The sequence below is a fragment of the Schistocerca gregaria genome, chromosome 4 (assembly GCF_023897955.1).
Source record: "Schistocerca gregaria isolate iqSchGreg1 chromosome 4, iqSchGreg1.2, whole genome shotgun sequence".
NCBI lineage: Eukaryota > Metazoa > Arthropoda > Insecta > Orthoptera > Acrididae > Schistocerca > Schistocerca gregaria.
This window is the reverse complement of record NC_064923.1, coordinates 204,145,067-204,166,543: the sequence shown is the minus strand read 5'-3', so window position 1 is coordinate 204,166,543 and position 21,477 is coordinate 204,145,067. Positions and strand designations below refer to the sequence as shown.

At 43.1% G+C, this 21,477-nt stretch overlaps 1 protein-coding gene across 1 annotated transcript in view; it reads left to right on the top strand.

Annotated features, from left to right (window-relative positions):
• The window catches only part of LOC126267984 (trypsin-1-like), a 98,790-nt gene extending 91,608 nt beyond the window's left edge, over positions 1-7,182 (top strand). Inside the window, exons 6-7 of the mRNA XM_049973331.1 lie at positions 2,724-2,781; positions 5,979-7,182. Of these exons, the coding sequence (XP_049829288.1) occupies positions 2,724-2,781; positions 5,979-6,103 (183 nt within the window). The 3' untranslated portion in view covers positions 6,104-7,182. The remainder of the gene's footprint in view (positions 1-2,723; positions 2,782-5,978) is intronic.
• Positions 7,183-21,477: the final 14,295 nt, after the last annotated feature.

Below are 21,477 nucleotides of genomic sequence, written 5' to 3'. Positions count from 1 at the left end.
GATAATGACGATTCACTAAATTTTCAGTTCATAAAATTCAGTGATTTCCTTTGCTTCGACGCTCTACTGGACTTCCAACGGACGACCTCGCCGGCCGCGGTGGTCTCGCGGTTCTAGGCGCGCAGTTCGGAACCGTGCGACTGCTACGGTCGCAGGTTCGAATCCTGCCTCGGGCATGGATGTGTGTGATGTCCTTAGGTTAGTGAGGTTTAAGTGGTTCTAAGTTCTAGGAGACTAATGACCACAGCAGTTGAGTCCCATAGTGCTCAGAGCCATTTGAACCATTTGAACGACCTCAAGGCCCCCACAAGTTGGCCACCATCAAGATAAATTTATAATACTTTCTTTATTTCTAACGTGGATGTATAAAGTACAATATTATTATTCTTACCCTCAAAGACAGGAGACACGAACATGCATAGAAGAGATTGGGGAAACCTGTCGCACTGCTTACTTTTAGTACGCTCCTTTTATCTTGTACAGGAGATCGTCTCCATGGTTAAGAATCTTTCACAGTAACACAATACTCATTTGTAAACTAAGGTATGTGAAAATTTCAACACTCAGAATTGTCGAATAAATCCAAACTCTGGCTATAAGTTCAGCATTGTAAATCAACAACTGATTGTGACTGCAGAGAAATATCGCACATACAGAATCAGCCGTCTCTTCAATGAGTGGAAAAGTCAGTGTTGTGCAACTTTCATTTAATGAATAACCGTTAAGCGGAGGGGAAACGTTGAAAGGAACGTTAGTTACTATACTTTATATTGTATAATTGGTGCAGCGTTACCGTAAGAGGGGGGGGGGGGGGAGGGAGAGGAGGAGGAGATGGACTGTGTAGAGAGATTGATCTCTGAAAGTATTATGTTCGAACAAGTTCCGTTTGAACTTTTTCTACAGTTACGCCACTCTTGTCAGATGCTGACTGAAGCCTGCGTTCGTGAGCGGTACACTGAACTAAATCTTTTTCCATTTCTACGTCACTTACATTACTCACATGTTCAACGCATTTCCTCCTATATGAATCCTCTAGTATGCCGAAACAGCGCTTTCCTAGAGGTCTGTCCTCTCAACCGGCAATTCTAACGGTCCCTTCAGCTCCACCTCACTCATCTCTCCTCTTGATGCAGCCAGTGGCTGCTTAAGATAAACCTGTCCAAAACCCTGCTAATAACCACAGGTCGAACCACATCCAATTTCGGATTCCATGACATCTTCCTAATCAAATATGATCGCCACACATGACAAAGTACTCTGTCTAATCCACGACTGTAAACTAACATGGAAACCCAACTTACTAACTGTGCAACGAAGAGCGCACAACTGATCAAAATTCCGAACATTAACACTACATCCCTCGCCCATACCCCATTCTTACAATCCTTGATCTGCCCTATTCGTGGTATGCCTCTGTAGCCTGTATATCGTCTCCACCAGACTTCTCTCTTCAAATCCTTGAGCGCCAAGCACTCCGCTTGTTTTCCGTACACGTTTACTCATATCTGTACAAATCTTTTACCAACTCACCACTTTCCTCTTCCCTTCACACACACACTGAACACCTCTGTTAAGCTGTACATCCCGCATACTCCACTCCAAAACCCCATTGCTTCCCTTTTAATTCGAATACAGTCACGCCTATAGTAGTATATCCTACCAAACCTACATCTACACATTTCCTTACCCTCTCCCTATGCAATTTTAACAGACACACTGTGACAATGGAATCTGTCCTGGTATTTACCATTCTGACCAGATCTACACCCCAAATGTCCTCCCTCTTCTGTTCCTGTCCTCATCTCCTCCTTGTTCCTCATGTCCCAACCTGTCGTCCATCATAGTTATACCGATCCCAGATTCCATGTTCCCCAACCACATATCCCCCACACCGCCCCACATACCACATCCATTCCCAAATGCAAGCTGTGCTGCCCCATGCACACCCAGCACCTTACACTACCAAAACCACTCAATTTGTTCTCTCTCAAACTGCCCCCTCACATTGCAAATCATTCCAGCTTTAGTGCAGCAAAGTGCTTCATCAGTTTTAAGTTAAGTTTCATCATTGTGCATTAAGCAGTTAATTAATTTTGAAAGCTATGGAATTTCATTCTCTTCTACTGTTTTGAACTATTTATATTAATAAAAATGAAACGCAAGTGAGATGGTTTGGCATACTGTAAGGGTACAGAACTTCATCTCGACATCTACGTATTGAGGACTACCTGAATAGCGACCGGTACGTCATATTACTTTGTGTCTATACTTCTCCTCATGCTTTCCTTCCAGCACGCCATTGTGCGGTCCCTTATAAAGAAAAATGTGGATAACTTCAAGAACTGCCTCACAGGCCTGCGCGTTATCACGGGTTGTCTCTGAAGCTGAGAGTACACGTTCGAAACTCGGGTGGCTGGCTGGCATGTTGTTTGGCACGGTTCTCCAAAAACTTCTGTTGATCGCTAGTGGACTCGCACAGAAACTTCGTAGACATGTATTGCAAAGAACATATTCAGAGACCCTTTCAAACCACGCACGACATAATTGTAGCTCGAGGAGCTTCACACCTTCCTGAATTCTCAAAATCAGGTCTCACATACAGTTATGAGTGGAATGGTGTCTTATTCTTTGATAACAGATTACATTTTACGTTGCTCTCCAATTTCAACGTGTGGTAAAATAATTGTGAAATGTGCACTGAACATGTTTATTTCTGTTGACAGGGAGACAGTGGAGGTCCGCTGCTAGTGACCAGAACTGACGATCGTCATGAAATAGTTGGTAAGTGACAAAGCATATTTTGAGAGGGTAAATATCTACCGTAGCTGATAGAGGCAAGACAACTGCAGTTCCTTATCGGGTGCGAAATGTATATATTTAACGTTTGGTAACCCAAGTAGAAACATTACATTGTTGCTTAGATGCGTTGCAGGGTTTATACAAACAGCAATTACATTTTCTTTGCGCGTACAGATACTTAACCTTGCGAAATATGGCGAGAGGGGATGTTTGAAGAGGAGAACGTAAAATTACTGAAAATGTGATTCTATAACAAGACATTTGCGAGATTTGTTTTGGGAAGGCACGTTTCATAGTTGCACTTTGTCTTAATTTTATTTATTTTTCATTGTGTGCTATCAGTTTCACTGCAGCAACCTCTGTCTCAAGCTATCGTCCCTTACATCAGCCAAGCAGTCAGTCTGGGATCCGGCATCAGCATCGGTTACAGACAAACAGATATTGTTTCTTCCTGCAGGAATACTCTTTTCCTATCTTTGTGGCAAGCAGATTCAACTGAACCATAATACAGGAACATGGCACACTTCTTAGCGAACATCTAGTAGTCATTAAAGATGATGAGAGTGTACCGAGGGTGGTATACTACAGCATCTCCAATTTTATACGGATTCCCTTTTCAGTAATCTGAAGCACTCATGCTCGTATTGAAAGAAACTTGTAGTGATTATTGAACATTTGTGTCAGACAGCGGCTTGAGCCCTGATTCTCTGCTTATTGCGAACAGCTGCATTGACCAATATGCTGTCTGACCATCCCTGACCCAAGCTTTCTTGTCACTGATGTTTCCACCTATAAGTCAATTTGTACTGCTACCATTTCATGTCACTGAATCTTCTTTACTGCTGAACATTTTGAACAAATTGACAGTGTTGCCATTAGGAGTCCCCTCTGCCCTCTGGCCTCTGCTAGTAAACATTTTTGTAAAAGACTCTCATAAAGGATTATCCGGATTTGCGGAAAGCTGGAGTCTACTGAAAACCATGGCAATGGGGCAAAGCGACAGGGAGAGTGCATGAAAGGTTCTTCGAACATGATCACCACACTCACCTTTCGCAGCCCAAGAAGTCAGCTATAGCTGAGCGTCGTATCATCGCAGGGCATTCTATGGCTTACTCTTCCATAACGAGGTCGTTCTAGGATTCAGTTATCGTGGAAACTGTGAAAATACGTTTGGCAGAACATCTTATTTGTCGAACTGGGTTGGTAAGTTGTGTTTCGGGGATTTTTTAATATCTTCGGGAAGAAAACAAATTACGCCTAATGACAGGTTTTGCTACAGTTAGTTTCATGAAAACTGTTTGATAATAGTAATTTAAAACATGAGAACAGTTTACGATATCGCCAAAGAGTTTCGTAAGAAAAACCACGTTGCTAAAATGACCACTGCATATGCTTTAACATAAAACAGAACGCACGTGCTCTAAGAATTTTATTACTTTATTACGTTCGAAAAAGGCGATATACAGGGTGTCCCAGAAATGTTGCGACAAACTACTATGTGAAGCAGTGCACATCAAAAGGATTGAGAACTGACCTATGGCCGCGAATGTCGTCGTACGCTTCTAGGGGTGCTGTACGCCAGACTACTGGACGAGAACGTGAGGATTTCCTCATTAGAGCGCTGTCCAGCATACAAGGGGCATGTAACGGTATACGGACGGTGAGCTTGCATATATGCACTTTTGTATGCAATAGCCGAATCCAATGGGAGAGTCGTTTGACGTACTAATCGACACCATTTCGCAGGCAGACATCAACTGCACCACGTTCTGTTTGTATGTCTGCATCGAAACTTGTGTGATTATGGGTCACTGGGAAGTGGCAGTGAAAGCAGACCACGATCGGTGAGTTCGGTCCTTAGGGAAGAAAGTGTGTTGGATGCCGTGGAGCCCAGTCCAAAAACCAACATACGTGCCATTACCTCGGACTTCAAATGTCTCGCAGCAGTGTGCAGCGCGTTTTGAATATCAAATCCCTGCACGCCTTTCATCTCCAGAGGGTTTAGTTTCTACATCGTGATGACCATCCTGCAGGTGTGCGTTTCGCACAGTGGTTTCTGCAACAAACTGACCGATGTAATCAATCATCAGAACGAGCATTTGTGACCACCAGAAAAACACCGTGGTGTGCGGAACCGAGCAGTACAACATCGCTTCACAGTTGAGCGGTCGGGTTTGGTCGACAACTACTTAGATGGACCGTCCTTTTTACTATCCCAATTGACCACCGCGATTTATTAGACCTTTCTGAAGCAGATTCTTCTCGACAATTTGAAGATGTTCCAGCAAATCTGAGGCGCAGCACGTGGCTCCAACATGATAGAGCGCCTGCTTATTTTGGCCTGTCTGTTTCAAGGTATTGGAACAGGTCACTCCCGCATTGGAGGATTGGGCGTTGTGGAATGCTCCCCTGGTCCATAAGCTCACCGGATTTATCGAACCTTGAATTTTTTTATGTGCAGAGCCCTGAAATCCCTCCTGTATCGCGATCCTGCGGAGTCTGAAATGTATCTCGTCGCAAGAATCGTCTGCGCAGCAACTTCAATGAGAGAACTGTCGATGTGTTCTAGCGCGTCCAGCAGTCATGATTCGTCGGTGTCAGGCATTCATGGCGTCTGATGGGGCAAACTTCGAGCACCTGTTGTAACGTTAGAGCTGTATGCATGTCATACATGTACACCCTGAGTACTCATTATATCGAATAAATATTTCAAGTGAATCACTCTGTTCTTTCCTTTCCGATCTTCAACCTCTGTTGCCACTTACCCTTGACATTTGTGGCCATGTGTCCAAAAATGGTTCAAATGGCTCTGAGCACTATGCGACTTAACTTCTGAGGTCATCAGTCGCCTAGAACTTAAAACTAATTAAACCTAAGTAACCTAAGGGCATCACACACATCCATGCCCGAGGCAGGATTCGAATCTGAGACCGTAGCGGTCGCTCGGTTCCAGACTGTAGCGCCTAGAGCCGCACGGCCACTCAGGTGTGGCCATGGGTTACTATGCAATTCTCAATCCTTAAGATGTGCCCCACCTCCACCAGAGGTTAGTCGCAACATCTGGGACACCCTGAATATCCTAAATTACTTGATAATTAGTAAGACATTGAGAACATGATCCATGTAACATGACTGTGTGTGAAGTGAAACTGTTTGCTGTGAGTGTGACTGTGTTGCAGGCGTGGTATCGTGGGGCGTGGGCTGTGGACGGCCTGGCTACCCGGGCGTGTACACACGGGTGTCCCGATACCTGGACTGGGTGCGCGGCAACATGAGGGACACCTGCGACTGCAACTACAGGTGACAGCACCCGGTGGCTGCGCTGGTAACTCCACAGCCCGTCAACAAGGGCACCGGCGAGGGTCATCCGGGAAGGAGACGGTGCAATCCTAGAAGCCAACACACAATGCACAATGGACTTCGCTTTGACTTGCATCGGTGTCTTGGAGTAGAAGATTCGACACCCTCCACCAGTACAAGAACTTTGTTCGCAGCTCGCGGTCTAGTGCCTAGCGTTGGTACCTCTGGATCATGGGCTTCCGTGATCCATTCCCCGACTTGTTGGGGATTTTCTCTGGAGACTGGGTGTCTGTGTCGTCCTCATAATTTCGTCATCATCATCATCATCATCATCTTTCGTGACAGTGGCTAGATTGGATTGTGTAAAAATTGGACTGTGAAAATTGGGACTTTGTACGCGTACTGATGACCGCGCAGCTGAGCATCCCAAATAGCAAACATCATCAACATCATCAGTACAAGAACTTCGAACTTTCTATAACCGTTCATTGAGATCACTCAATACGTACTGCTGACACGATGCTGACATCTTCATGCCAAGGGAGCAAGAAAGAATGTTGTCACTGCTGCTGTTATAGTCCCCAGTGTCGTCATCCAAAAGCAGACTTTTGCTCTGGTGGATTGCTCTCGGATCGTTCAGCATGAGAAAAAACGTGAAGGAAGGTTTTTATTCATATCAGAGAAACACTTTCACGTGGTCAGTGAATTTAATATTTTTATGTCGCTTAAATTGCCACAAAAAACTTTTACTTTTTTATTTTAAATAGCGAAACATGTTTCAGTACTCTTGATCTAAAACACGTCTGACCTCCCACTACGTATCAGAAAAGTCACTGGTATAAAAGTGGGCTTCAGCCTTTGACTGTGATAATGGAATTCATCTTCCTTCCACAAGAAAAAATAATGTAATCTTAAGAAAAAAAGTCTTACATTCCTCTTATATAAAAAAACATTGAACTTATGGAAAATATCAATTCATTGTGCTTTCATCCAACAAGTACATGTTTTCAATGGTAGAAAAGAAGCATCGACAATTTTGTAAGTCACGTTTTATAAAACCAGAATAAAATTCTGCATAACCTCTTTTTTTTCTTTTTTACCTGGTATTAGAAACTCTGTGTCTCTCACATTAAATGTTAGGCTAATAAAGCTGCAAAAACTCGCCTCTATCAATTTATCGCTTGACAATGTTTGCTTAACAAGAACCGTCGATCTACAGTAACTTTTCCGTGGCTCCCGTCATTCACATCATACGAATGCTGGGATGGTTCCTCCAACAAGATCACGTACAGTCCCCCCACATCCCTCCTCTCCAGTATATTTCTAACAATAAGTTGTATTGGAGTTCCGGTACCAACTACTCTGGATGATGCCAGAGGGACGTTAAAAAATATTCCTGCCTTTGTACTTCGGAATACAGGTTGCATTTTTCGGCGCCATATTCGAATTCTGTAGTAGTTGCCACAGTACGCGTTCTAACCGAACTACAATACCAGCCTACATCAACAATACAATTTAATTACTGCTCGAAAAAATGTTTATTTACCCAGCTATTGTTTTGAACACAGCTAATGTACGAGTACAAACTGAAAACTTCAAGATTCATAACAAATGTAATTGATTCTAAATGAAGTTATAATGGGGTAACATTTCATGAGAGTATTGATCTTCTTTCCCCCTCCCATTTCAATCTGGACAACATCCGCTTACAACACTTGCTACTCTGTTGTTGGGATCACTTCGTTGGTCGATTACATTCGTAAAAACACTGTGTGCGAGTGTAAATCCGCATTGTGTCACGCATTTTTGCCACTGTTTGTCAGTAACATTCTGTCTCAGTAGAGTTTATTATAAAGGGCGATCTGAAAGTTTGCGTTCGAAGGTCGTACAGTCCAGAATCGGTACTCCAATCAGGCAAAATCGCCTTGAGCATTGAGGAAATCATTCCACTGATGCAACAGGTTAAAGATGCCCGTGTGGTAAAACACCGTGTCCTGCTGCATCAAGAAGTCCGTAACTGCCTGCAGAGCACCCTCGTCAGAAATAAATCGTCGACCGTTCAAGGCCTTTTTTTAAGAGACCGAAGGCGCTACAGTCGCAGAAAGAAGATAAGGACTATAGGGCGGATACTGGTGAGTCCACCACATGTGTTGGCGTAATTTCTGCGTTTCGACATTTGCGATATGGGCACATACGTTATCATGAAGTAGCAACACCCCTTGGCGCTCCATTCCGCTCGGCGGTTTTCTATAGACATGCTGCCCCCTATACATTCATCATTCTCCAGTGGATGCCCACCGGTATTTGTCATTCGGCAACCAACGGAAGAATAACAGCACGCTGGTCTTGTTTGGACGCATCTGGTGATAATGTCGCCATAATTCACGTTTCCGCATTTACCGCGCGCAAGTCAGAAAGAGACGAATGCCACTCTAGACCGTTGCCTACATATAGCTGCTTCTATACCCGCTTCGGAGTCGTGCTGCGTAGCATAAACTCTGCAGCAACGCCCTCAAACGAAAACGTTTTGATCTTCCCTTATAGTTATACTTTTCCTGTGACGTACATGCTCTTTATGAATCTTCAGCAGCACATCTCTCCTATGTCTCCATAAAACTGCAATACATCTGCCCTGTGACTTCACAAAACATTTTTTATACTTCTGATTGGCAACCCTTAGTAAAAAGAGATTGTTTACTCCTCTGCAAATATGTACTTATTTCTAGATCTCGTCCGCCGCTCGTGGTCGTGCGGTAGCGTTCTCGCTTCCCGCGCCCGGGTTCGATTCCCGGCGAGGTCAGGGATTCTCTCTGCCTCGTGTTGACTGGGTGTTGTGTGATGTCCTTAGGTTAGTTAGGTTTAAGTAGTTCTAAGTTCTAGGGGACTGATGACCACAGATGTTATGTCCAATAATGCTCAGAGCCATTTGAGCCATTTCTAGATCTCAGTTACACATGATTTACTAGTGAACTAGTTATTACTCTCACGAGTAACGGCATTAGATACACTAGCGTAATAGCATTCAGCACCCCATTTCGCCCCTATGCGTCATGCTACGACCTTCACGAGTCATTGTAAGATTTGGAGAACCACCCTGATCCGTGAACGAGTAGCCGGACTGGGGTCGAGGTATCTCTACTCCACAAACCGTCTTATGAGGGGGTGGATCCTAGTTAGTGTACCACTGTCACTTCCGCTTTACCAGTTCCAGTTGCGAATGCTGCGCGGGAAGAACGATTGCTAGTTAAGCCTCATGTGAGCTCAAATCTCTCTAATTTTATCTTCACAGGATTTCCGCGAGATAGCTGTAGAAGATAGAAAGATATTGTTTGGCTCTTCTAGGGACCTACGCTATCAGCTGTTCAAAGTAAACATCACTGCGATGCACGCCTCTCTTGTAGTGTTTGCCACAGAGCTGGGTGAGCATCTCCGCGAGGTTTTCGTGATTACTAAATACACCTGTGAAAAAGCGTACTGCTCTTCTTTGGATATTCTCCATTTGCCACATCAGTCCAACCGGGTAAGGGTCACAGACTGCGAAACAATATTGAAGTATCGGCCGAAAAAGGTTTTTGCAAGCTGATAATTCGACCACTGGATATGTCTAGCATCTGCCTTTCCCCCCACTAGTTTCATGTGGTCGTTCGAGTGCAAATCGCTCCGTCAGCATATTCCAGATATTTAATAGTTTTAAGAGTTTCCAGTGAGGCCTGTCTGTGCACCCTCCGTTTTGACTCTACATGTAGTAACTGGGCAGAATTTAGAAATGAACAGTGTTTACTACATTCAATTTAAGGTACAACCACGACCACCGACGTATTCTTACTCTTGTTAAACAGCTTCAGGCACGTGGAGGGGACCGCACTGTGGGCCTGCGGGAAGCTGGATGGATGTGTCGACGAATTGCTGCGCATGTTGGGCACAATGTACCGGTAGTATGTCGCTGGTTTCAGCAGTGGTCTGTGGAAGATTCCCACACCTGTAGAGAAAGTTCTCGACGTCCGTATAGTACAGACGCACGTGTAGATCGGCGCACTGTGTGAGTGGCTGTGTCCGATCGAACATCATCCAGTGGCCGAGCGAACATCGTCCAGGAACAAAATACGAGCGCATGTTCCACCTGCTGTGTCATCCGGGAGCACTGGGAAACGTTTGCATGCAGCAGGATTAAGACCGTGTGCGCCTGTGGCCTGGTTACTGCTGACACCATGGCACCGCCAGGCGTGCAAAAGAGTTGGCTGGAGAATAGAATTGCGCTCTGTTGTTTTCGGTGACAATAGTAGGTTTCGTCTGTAAGCAAGTAAGGGACGTACACGTGTATGGCGTAGATCTGTGAGCTGCCTATTCCAAAGTGGAACACACAGGTCCCATTCCAGGCTTCTTGGTGTGGGGGGGGGGGGCTTCCAGTTACAACTAGCGGCCACATTTGGTGTTTCTGCATAGTAATGGGAAAAGTAACCAGTGCCTGTTGCATCACACAAGCTGTTACCCAACGCTGCTGCCATTTCTTCGACAGGAAGAAGATGTGCTTTTTCAGCAGGACAATGCACGTCCACATACACAGATGCTGCGACACTACATGCTCTTCGTGGTGTACAACAACCGCCCTGGCCAGCAAGATCACCAGATATCTTTCCAAATGAACACTAATGGGACACAATGAAGCGGGGACTTACTAGTTCGCCACGGCCTACAAGGAGCATCGCCGAATTACAGCAAAAGGCACAAGATGCTTGCGACAATCCACCGGAGGATGCCATTCGGCACCTCTATGATCGCTTACATGCGAGAGTAAATGCCTACGTTGCCGTGAGAAGGAGCGCACTGTGTATTAATGAGACTGTTTGAGCATCCTTTGCTGTGACAATTGTGTGTCGTTTGGTTTGAATTTGTCATCGTATACTCCTACAATGATGAACTATCATTTTACTTGTCAATAAAATGACCTTGTCCTTGAGGGTTCCGCCTACACAGAATACGTTAAATTTCTTTATGTTTCTTCGCGGACGCTGCCTAATCTTGCTAAAATGATCTCCTGACTTACAGCTTCCTTTTCTGACCGTGATGAAGCATCAGCCCCCTCTTGCACTTACGGGAGTAGCTTTACCCTGGTCCTGTTTACAAATGTGCGTATATAAGATTTGTAGATATACTCAAGGACAGGAATTATATTGAATAAAACCCAGTGACACAGATACAAGAATCTCATTTTCACAGCTGGTGAGAAAGCACTGATATGAGTGGAAAAGAGAACGTAAACTGGTCAATTTGTACAGGTTAGTGGACCAACAGACATGGGTGGTCAACAGAAGAAAATCACACATAATTAATGCTGAAATATCCGGGAAATGAAGGTGAGTAAGACACAGTTTCTGTAAAATGATACTACGGTGACAAGAAATTTTACGGGTTTTCTGAGAAGCAGCACGGATGCCTCCGAGGTCCGAGTGCGGTTGTGCTTTTGGTCTAGTATCACAATACCTTGTGTACATTCCCCACGGACGATAAACAACATGCTTAAAGCCTTTGCTCGTTGAAAACCGGCATCTTTTCATAAACTTCTGAGATTCAACACGCAGGAATACTGCTACAAAATGTTGCCTAAACTGATAGTCCATATGGGCATGAGGCTGACTGTACCTGTCGCAGAAGCCCTCTGTAGCACCAAAACTCATATCCTTCGGTTCTCTTCTGTTCCGGTTTTCCCACAGTCCATTTTTCACTACCACATAATGCTGTGTACGAAACGTACGTGCTAAGGAATTTCTTCCTCAAATTAAAGCCTATGTGTAATACTAGTACACTTCTCTCGTCCAGGAATGGTTTCTTTTGCGAAAAGCTTTGTGTCTCATATAAAAAAGGTTACAAGACACTCTTCAGTACAATAAAAAATGTGGTCTGATATTCTGTGCGCTCTGATATTGTACATTTGGTAATAGCGTGGAGTTGAATCAGATTACCTCTGGCGATCAAAGAACATGTCATTAATCTGCACATGAACATTCAAAATGGCTCTGAGCACTATGCGACTTAACTTCTGAGGTCATCAGTCCCCTAGAACTTAGAACTACTTAAAACTAACTAACCTAAGGACATCACACACATCCATGCCCGAGGCAGGATTCGAACCTGCGAAAGTATCGGTCGCGCGGTTCCAGACTGTAGCGCCTAGAACTGCTCGGCGATCCTGGCCGGCTGCACATGCACATTGCTCTCGAGAGTGTCCAGATGTGTGCAGCGGGTTTGGAGGCAAGCGATCTGGATGCGAAGAAAAGGCCCCGCTCCCATGTTCATGGAGTGTTTCTCGAATTATTCTGCTACAATTCAGGAGTGATGGAGTGTTCCGCTGATTCAGTCAAAACGGCAGCAGCAAATTTAGCAGCAGATCCGCCCTCTGTTTTAGCTGACAATGAGACTAATGCGGTACTGCTTTTATGCTTCTCTGAAATGATCAACGTATTCCCTTAAAATTACGGGGAAGTTTTTAACATGTTATCAGGGTTGCCGATTCATTCATTCTTTTCGTTGGCGATCAGCCAGATATATATCTCTGTATCGTTTTATATTAGCTGCCTTCTCGTATTACGCATGTTTTAACAGACAATTTTACTAAATTGAAAGCATCTTAAAGGTTGTGTAATAGTATGATTGTACTCATGAACGTGAGTTACATTGGGAGAGAGTGACTGCCATTATAATCAGATTATATCGCAATTGCTTTTAACCTTTCAGTCGTTTTAAACATATTCGGTTCTAACAATTTTGATGCGGGCACTGGTAAGCACGTGCATCCACGTACCGACTCACTCCCTCAGGCGGCCGCTGTTGCCTCAGGCATGGATGTGTGTGATGTCCTTAGGTTAGTTAGGTTTAAGTAAGTCTAAGCTTAGAGGACTGATGACCTCAGATGTTACGTCCCATAGGGCTTAGAGCCATTTCAATTTGAACCACTCCCCTCATACATACAAACACACACACACACACACACACACACACACACACACACACACACATGCTACCATGACAACTAATTCAATTGCTGATGAGTAGTTTTCGTTCAACAACTCTTCAATCCTAAGCCTGCTGTAGATAAGAAGTAGACATCATTAGCGACGGAGCTCAATCTCAGATCGTGAAAAGGATGGGAAAGGAAATCAGCAACGTATTTTTGAAAGGAATGATCCCGGTTTTTGTGACAAACGATTCCAGAAAAAAAGTGGGACTTAAATCTGGATAGCTGGATGAGGATATGAGCTGCTGCAATCTCGAATGCGAGTCCTGTGTCGTCCCGCATACAAGAATGTCCGCTTGTGCTCAATCAGAGTAAGAATACCCCACACACGACTCAAGGGAGAGAGGAAACACAAGTATACACAGGGAATGTCTTACGTATGTCAGACACTCAGTAGATGTGACCAAAGAGGTTTTACTTCTCTTGGTCTAATGTCCGAAATATATGTTACTAAGCTACTAGAGCTACACTCACGTGGTATCATTTCAAAATGAGACTAAGCCAAAAGGATCTGCATCTGCAAACCTGAGCCTTTTCCACGGTGTATCTCCCATATCTGGAGATGCCTCACCGACTGTGTCATTAACTCCCTTACAAAGGAATAGTACTTCATTGAATAATAACACTTTCAATGACGGACAAAACTACAAATCTAGTAACAGTAATTATGGGCCGATTACAAGAACATTCGACAAGCCGAAAAACTTAATACGCAAGTATCAATACTGATATCAATTTTTCTCGACCTTTTGGATGCAGCGACGAGTTGTCCAGATGCAGGACCATTGGATGGTGAGGTGCGAATCAGTTCTAATATCAACCAAAGAAATGTACTCATTAATCAGTAAGTGATAGAGCCATTACATTGAAAATGGGCTGCGCAAGCACGTCAGAGTGGAGTCTCATTGCCTGGAGTAGAACCGTCTTCAGTGATGTGTGCCGCATAGAACTGAGCCCAGATGACCAGCAAAGACTGTCTGGAGTCGCCCCGGGCAGTGGAGGGGATGTTCGCCCACCAAACGGCCTGACAACCAGGAGTGATGGTCAGGAATACCATTTCTTTTCATAGTAGGATCCCTTTGGTTTCATCCGCAGCTTCCTTATAGCACAGCGAAAAGTCGACGATATCCTACCCCACGTTTTGTTGACCTTCGTGGCAAGCCATCCTGAGCTCACATTTCACCAGGGTAATGCCTGCTGCAAACGGCGAGAGTTTCTACTGCCTGTCCTCATGCTTGCCAGACCATACCTTGCTCAGCAAGGTCGGCGGATCGCTCGCCGACTGAGAACATTTGGAGCATTATGGCATAGCTGTCCAACCATATCTGGGGTTTGACGAACTAAGGAGCGAATTATACAGAATTTAGTATGATATCACTCAGGAGGACAGCCAACAACTATATCAATGCCAAGCCGAATAACTGCTTGCTTCACGGCCAGATATGGACCAACGCGTTATTGATTTGCTCCATTTTGAAAAGCTCTTTCTCTTGAATGAATCACCCATTTTTTTCTGAAATTGTTATTATTTGTTTTTCTTACATGTACATTACATCTACTGATTTACTTCCGTTCGGATAATTCCTTCTTGTTGTGGTGATTCGTCTTTTTTTGTCTTAGAGTGTACATCTCATGAAATCACCACGACTAGAAATTCGAGAAATAAGAGCTAATCTGGAGGTTTACCGACAATCAGTATTCCTACGCGCCATTTGCGAGTGGAACAGGGTAGGGGGAATCAATTACTGGTACCATAAGTATCTTCCGCCACACTCCGTTAGGTGGCTTGCGCTGTTTGACGTAGATATGGAATGCACGCAACAGTATATAGAAGTAAGTGTGAGAAAAAATATTCTATACGGGACCCAAAAGAAATAACATACAGATTCGTATACCATCTCTGAACCATTGTAGCGTCGCATAAATTCTAAGACCTGTATACGTTACCTCTTTGTTTTAGATGGAAATCAAATCATGTAGGTTTTCGTACAATCAAAGTAAGCCTTGTCAAACTGAAAGATGACACCAAGTATCTTCGAAAATTGTAAGTAGTAACTTGTCGATCCAAATCGAAGAATTCGCGTGAGAGTATGCAGGCGCCAGTCTCAGGAAAGGTATTCCGTACAGAACTCAAAAGAGGTAATACAAGCCAAATTATAGGTACGACAGAAACTCAGCCGAAATGCATAAAGAGATGTCAAAGCTCGAGAGAAGTAGTACTACGCAAATGATATGAAAGCAGTTCACTTTGATAGTAGCAACATCTACCTTTACCGTTCACGCCACTTGTAACTTTCTATAACATACAGACATAACAGACGCAGAAACATAAGCTCTGATTAACGTTTTCACTACCAGCGATCTTAGCGAAGGAATAGATGTGGAAGTGCAGCCCCACGCACATTTTATGTTTGTGTTGTCGGAAATATTTCTCTTTGTCAACGGGCGGCTACGTTTCATAATTGAGTAGTAATTCTAAGAATGTTCTGGCTTCAGCTTATACGAAATTTGATCAATTTCATTGTAATTTTTGTTACTATTACTAACCATTGCAAGTGTAAGAAAGAAGTACACAGGGAAGCAAAGAGAATGAACCGCACTGCATCTGATTATAAGTAAAGTGGAGGACGTCTAGAGCACGTCACATCGTACGAGTATTTAGGAGAAGTGCTAAGAAGCGTCTGAAATGGGACGATTACGTAAAATAAACTTGAGGGAATGCGAATAGAAGACTCAAATTTGTTGGCAGAGTTGTGGGAAAACGTAATACGTCTCTACAGGAAATCGCATGTGAGACGCTAGTGCGACCAATTCCAGAATACTCTTCCAGTGTTTGGAATCCTTATCAAGAAGGCATGACAGCAGACACCGAACGATTTCACGGGCACACTGCCTGGGCCCTAACGAGTCGGTAGAGCCCAAACTAAAGTCTAGAAGGAATGCTCGGGGAATTTAAGGGGGAATGCTTGGAAGGAAGGCGACGTAACTCTTGAAAAACCTTGTGGGGTCAATTCAGAGACCCTCTATTCGAAGACGTTTATGCGACATTTATGCTACCACCAACGTATATCTGGCATAGGCTTTAGATGTTTAAGGTCAGACAGATTAGGAGGAGTACAGAGGCATTGAGACAGTCATTTTTCCCTCTCTTATTACACCACTGGAATGGGTTAGAAAATAAATAATATTGATACGATGTACCTTCACCGTGCTGCACATAGAAGCTTGCGGGAAACGTACATCTGTGAGGGCGTGCTGAAACGTATTGCCTATGAAGTTTTATTCTGTCACGCGTATTATTCGATCGAATTCCCCACTTCGCTGACGTAAGTTGCATACCTCTGCCTTTAGACGGCTCCTAATTATAGAGTGTAACATGGCGGTATTTAACGTAACTATGTCGGTGGGTGAGAAACAGTGCCCTGTCATCGAGTGTCGAATTCAAAGAGTCGTCCACTCATGGAGCACCCTGTCTTTCAGCATGACAAACCCATAACGCACACGAGCACTGCGAAACGTGCAACAATATGGCGCCTTGGATTCTCTCTGATCGAACATCCTTCATACAATTCCGATTAGGCCACATCCGATTTTCATCTGTTTCCAAAACTTAAAGAAATAGCTTCGAGGGCTTCCCTTTAATAGTGACGAAGCGGCGCAAGTAAAGGTGAGGTTGTGACTATGTCAACGAAGTCAAAAAACCTACGGCGACGGTATCAGCAATCTGGTCTCTCGCTAGGAGTAATGAGATTCTTCCAGTGGTGACCATGTTGAGAAATAAATATGCAGAAAAGAAAAACAAAGATGTAGAATGTTAATAAAGTTTGTTTTATTTGAAAAGCTTCAGGAGTTCGCATAAGATATTCGGACGCACTACTTTTCAGCACGTCCTCTTATGTAGATACTATCCACTTAACATTGCTTCATCAATCGACGTTGGTAAAGACAATTCTTCATTAAAGAAACACAGCTTTCTTAACGGTGAATAGGAATAAGACGTGCGGGCTCTGTCGGCAATATATAATAGCTGACGTGCAGGTTGTGCGACTGAAGCGGCCTGTGTGATGATTAACACACAATGACAGGTAGTGCCAGGGTGCGCCAGGGGTGTGGCCAGGACTTTGTCGCTCGCCGGCCGCCAAACACAGACGTCATCGTATTTTACTACCTCCGCTGGTGTTCGGACTTAGATGTCACCTGCACTGAAATGATTTTTATTTCATAGAAATATAGAAAAGGACAAAGACACACTAACTTGTGTTTCAAACAACAGGAGCTTCAAATCGCACCACTTCAGGTGTGCCTCATCAGCACTTTATAATAAACAAAATATTTTATCATCGTTTGTCTTTCTCTATCCGCCTGTTCCTTTTTGCGCACTGAAACAGTAAAGGACCACAGAGTGGTCAATAAGAATGATCCTGCCTCCAGCGATCTCATTTCAATTGACGGCGCTGTCAAACAGCAAAGGGAACAAAGTTCATATCAAAGTACGTCCAGCGTTGCAATAACGTAATTACTAACGGTACATTACATTACAAGTTACATTATTATTAAAGATTATTGAATTAATACATATTTGCAAACATGGATGACTAGTTTATAGAACTTCACGTAAGCTGAAGCACAATGATCCGTTAACCATTCCAGAAGCGAGCGAAGCTTCAGTGAAGCATATGAAAACGGTTGTTAGCCGACAGCATCAGTCAACATGCAAAATCTTAGCAACCATTCTTCGGCGTCTGTATGTGCATGGGTTCTTTCAGATAGATAAACAAGCTGGGCGGCTGACAAACGTTATTTATTTATTTCATTTATTTATTTATTGTTCCGTGGGACCAAATTAAGGAGAAGTCTCCATGGTCATGGAATGAGTCAATACATGAAATTATAACACGATAGTATAAACAGATAAAATGAAATATAAGTAACATATTCAGGCAACAAGTCGTACGTTTCAATAAAGAAATAAAGAAAATCAACAATGCAACACTGGAATTTGCGTAAATTTTCAGCTCTTCCATGAGCCCCTCTACCGAATAGAAGGAGTGAGCCATGAGGAAACTCTTCAGTTTAGACTTAAAAGTGTTTGGGCTACTGCTAAGATTTCTAAGTTCTTGTGTTAGCTTTTTGAAAATGGATGCAGCAGAATAATGCACTCCTTTCTGCACAAGAATCAAGGAAGTGCATTCCACATGCAGATTTGATTTCTGCCTAGTATTAACTAAGTGAAAGCTCCTAACTCTTGGGAATAAGCTAATATTGCTAACAACAAACGACATTAAAGAAAATATATACTGTGAGGGCAATGTCAGAATTCCCAGACTATTGAATAGGAATCGACAAGAGGTTCTCGAACTTACACCACATGTAGCTAGAACACCCCGTTTTTGAGCCAAAAATACCCTTTTTGAATCAGAAGAATTACCCCAAAAAATAATACCATACGACATAAGCGTATGAAAATATGCGAAGTAGACTACTTTTCGTGTTGAACTGTCACTTATTTCAGATACTGTTCTAATGGTAAATAAAGCACCATTTTGTTTCTGAACAAGATCCTGGACGTGGGCTTTCCACAACAGCTTACTATCTATCCGAACGCCTAGGAACTTGAACTGTTCCGTCTCGCTTATAATATGCCCATTCTGTCTGATCAAAATATCGGTTCTTGTTGAATTGTGAGTTAGAAACTATAAAAATTGGGTCTTACTGTGATTTAGCATCAAATTATTTTCCACAAGCCATGAACTTATTTCATGAACTACATTATTTGATACTGTTTCAATATAGCACACAAGATTCTTCACTACCAAGCTGGTGTCATCAGCAAAAAGAAATATTTTTGAATCACCTGTAATACTAGAAGGCATATCATTTATATAAATAAGAAATAGCAGTGGCCCCAGCACCGACCCTTGGGGAACGCCCCACTTAACAGTGCCCCATTGGGACTGAACATCACTACCACTCTCAATATTGCGGAGAATTACCTTCTGCTTTATGTTCTTAAAGTAAGAGGCGAACCAATTGTAGCTACCCCTCTTATTCCATAATGGTCCAACTTCTGCAGTAATAGTTTGTGGTCAACACATTCAAAAGCCTTCCTTAAATCAAAGAAAACACTTAGTGTTCGCAACCATTTCTTTAATCCGTCCATAAACTTCCATAGAAAGAGACTATAGCATTTTCAGTTGTTAAACCATTTCTAAAACCAAACTGTTCATTGGCAACAAATTATGTGAATTTAAATACTCCAGTAACCTTGTATATTCAACCTTCTCGATAACTTTAGCAAACACCGATGGCATAGAAATAGGTCTAAAATTGTCAACATTATTCCTGTCTCCCTTTTTATAAAGTGGCTTCACTACCGAGTACTTTAATCGATCAGGAAACCGACCACTCCTGAAGGAAAAGTTACAGATATGGCTAAGTACTGGGTACTGGGTACTGCAGTTCTCTGGAACATCAGATTCTAAACGATATCGAGACCAACTACAGAACAAGCTCCAGATATGTGACCCATCAGCACTGATTAAGCCAAAGGTCATTGCTGTGTGTCCTACATGAAAGCTTTACAATTCCTATCATATATTAGATCTTCTGGGATTATCATATTTTCTTTCTCGGGAAAGGTTTCGTCGGTGGTTGTTGCAAGAGACCAGTATCTATACGGAATTTCTGTTGTCAGTACTCTTTATGAGTGAAGCGACCTCTGGTACAGATGCCGTCATAAACGTACAAAATTGTCATAATCCTTGGGGAATGATAGTATCATCGCATCAGCGACGGTTTGGCATCAATGTTTGGGCAGTGTTTCTTGACGACCTCCTATCTGAACTATCTGTTTTGCCACAACCCCTTGTCTGAATCACGCATGTTGGATTCTCCTTGCCGCTTTTGCTGGACAGTGGGCCTTTAGTAAAATGACAGGTAATGTGGCTGATGCAGTATGGAGCACAAGCCCACTTCCATACCTTTGTTCATCAACACGTCTACATACGTCTTCGGAGATGGATAGGACAAGGCAGTCCTTGTGTCAGGCCAACTACATCACCCCTCGATTTTTAGCCTTCGTAGCATGTGGAAAGTACTGAGGATGCTAAACGAGTTACTGACAGTGGAGACAGCATGTGTCTGCGGCATCTGCGCACTTTCCAGCTGCAGCCCAGAACATTCGAAAGAGTTACTCAGTCCATGATGGGAGCTGTTGCGGCGCAGGGTGTGGGCAGAATGGTGTTTGACTACGGTTGTGCAATCTTGGGCTTATATTTAATATTTCCTTTATGAAACAATTCATTACAACACAGAGTCCATTTCCTGCCATACGCTCCTCGCCTTTGTACCTGGGCTCTGCCCCGGCCTCACCACCTGGTATTCATCCGTAAGAAAATTCATTTCCCAACAATTCTAGGCCCGCCGAATAACTTGCCTACATACGCGTAACGTTACAGACTTCAGTATTCATTCAATACAAGACTACAAATGTGAGCACATTTTACGGTTGTCCAACGTACTACATAATAACATTCAACATAGCAAACGCTCCATATGATAATATATTTTACTCCGTTGATTGCAAATGAAAAGTTTTTTCTGTGTCCTTCTTACGATTCCAAATGGCAAAAAAAAGATGAACATTTTGGTTTGACGGAAATTAACGTCACTTAAGCCACACTTTAAAAATAAAATCATATCTTTCATTGATTTCTGCCCAGTAGCTCTCTGCATATATGTTGATATGGGGATACTTTGCTTTTTCACATGGAATCCTGTCTCAAACATTCACTTTCTTGTTGCTGTATTCCAAAGAATTCCAGGGGTTTTGTGTTCAATCATTTCGCCCTCGGTTACAGAATAAGTCTAATAGTTTATACCAGGAAGAAGACTTAAGCAACTTTAAATGCGCTTTAAACTACTATGGAAAACAAGTAGATGGCTTACACACTGGTGTGTAGCCTGCTGAGCGGTCGACAGGTGCAGCTCTGGATTCATCGCACGCAGCGATCTGGAGAAGAAATTCTCAGCTTTTCATATAAAATTTGACGCCTTTGCACTCAATTTCAAGAAAATTTCACGAATCTAATGATATAACAGACCAAAATAATATGCCGCCCCAACGGAAATACAGTAAGCTTGTCTCGCAATGCGCAAAATTAACATACAATTGAACTTACGCTTAAATACCTCCATACAGGATATAAATAAAATAATCTTACTTCGACACAAAATAGAAATGGGCTCAAAATAAATGACAGGTAATATCTGCCTGTGATTAACTTTACAAGTGTGCACCAAAAAAGGAATAAACAAGCATCTATCTATTATAACGCTACAAGAGTGTGCTAAAATAAACCAGGACA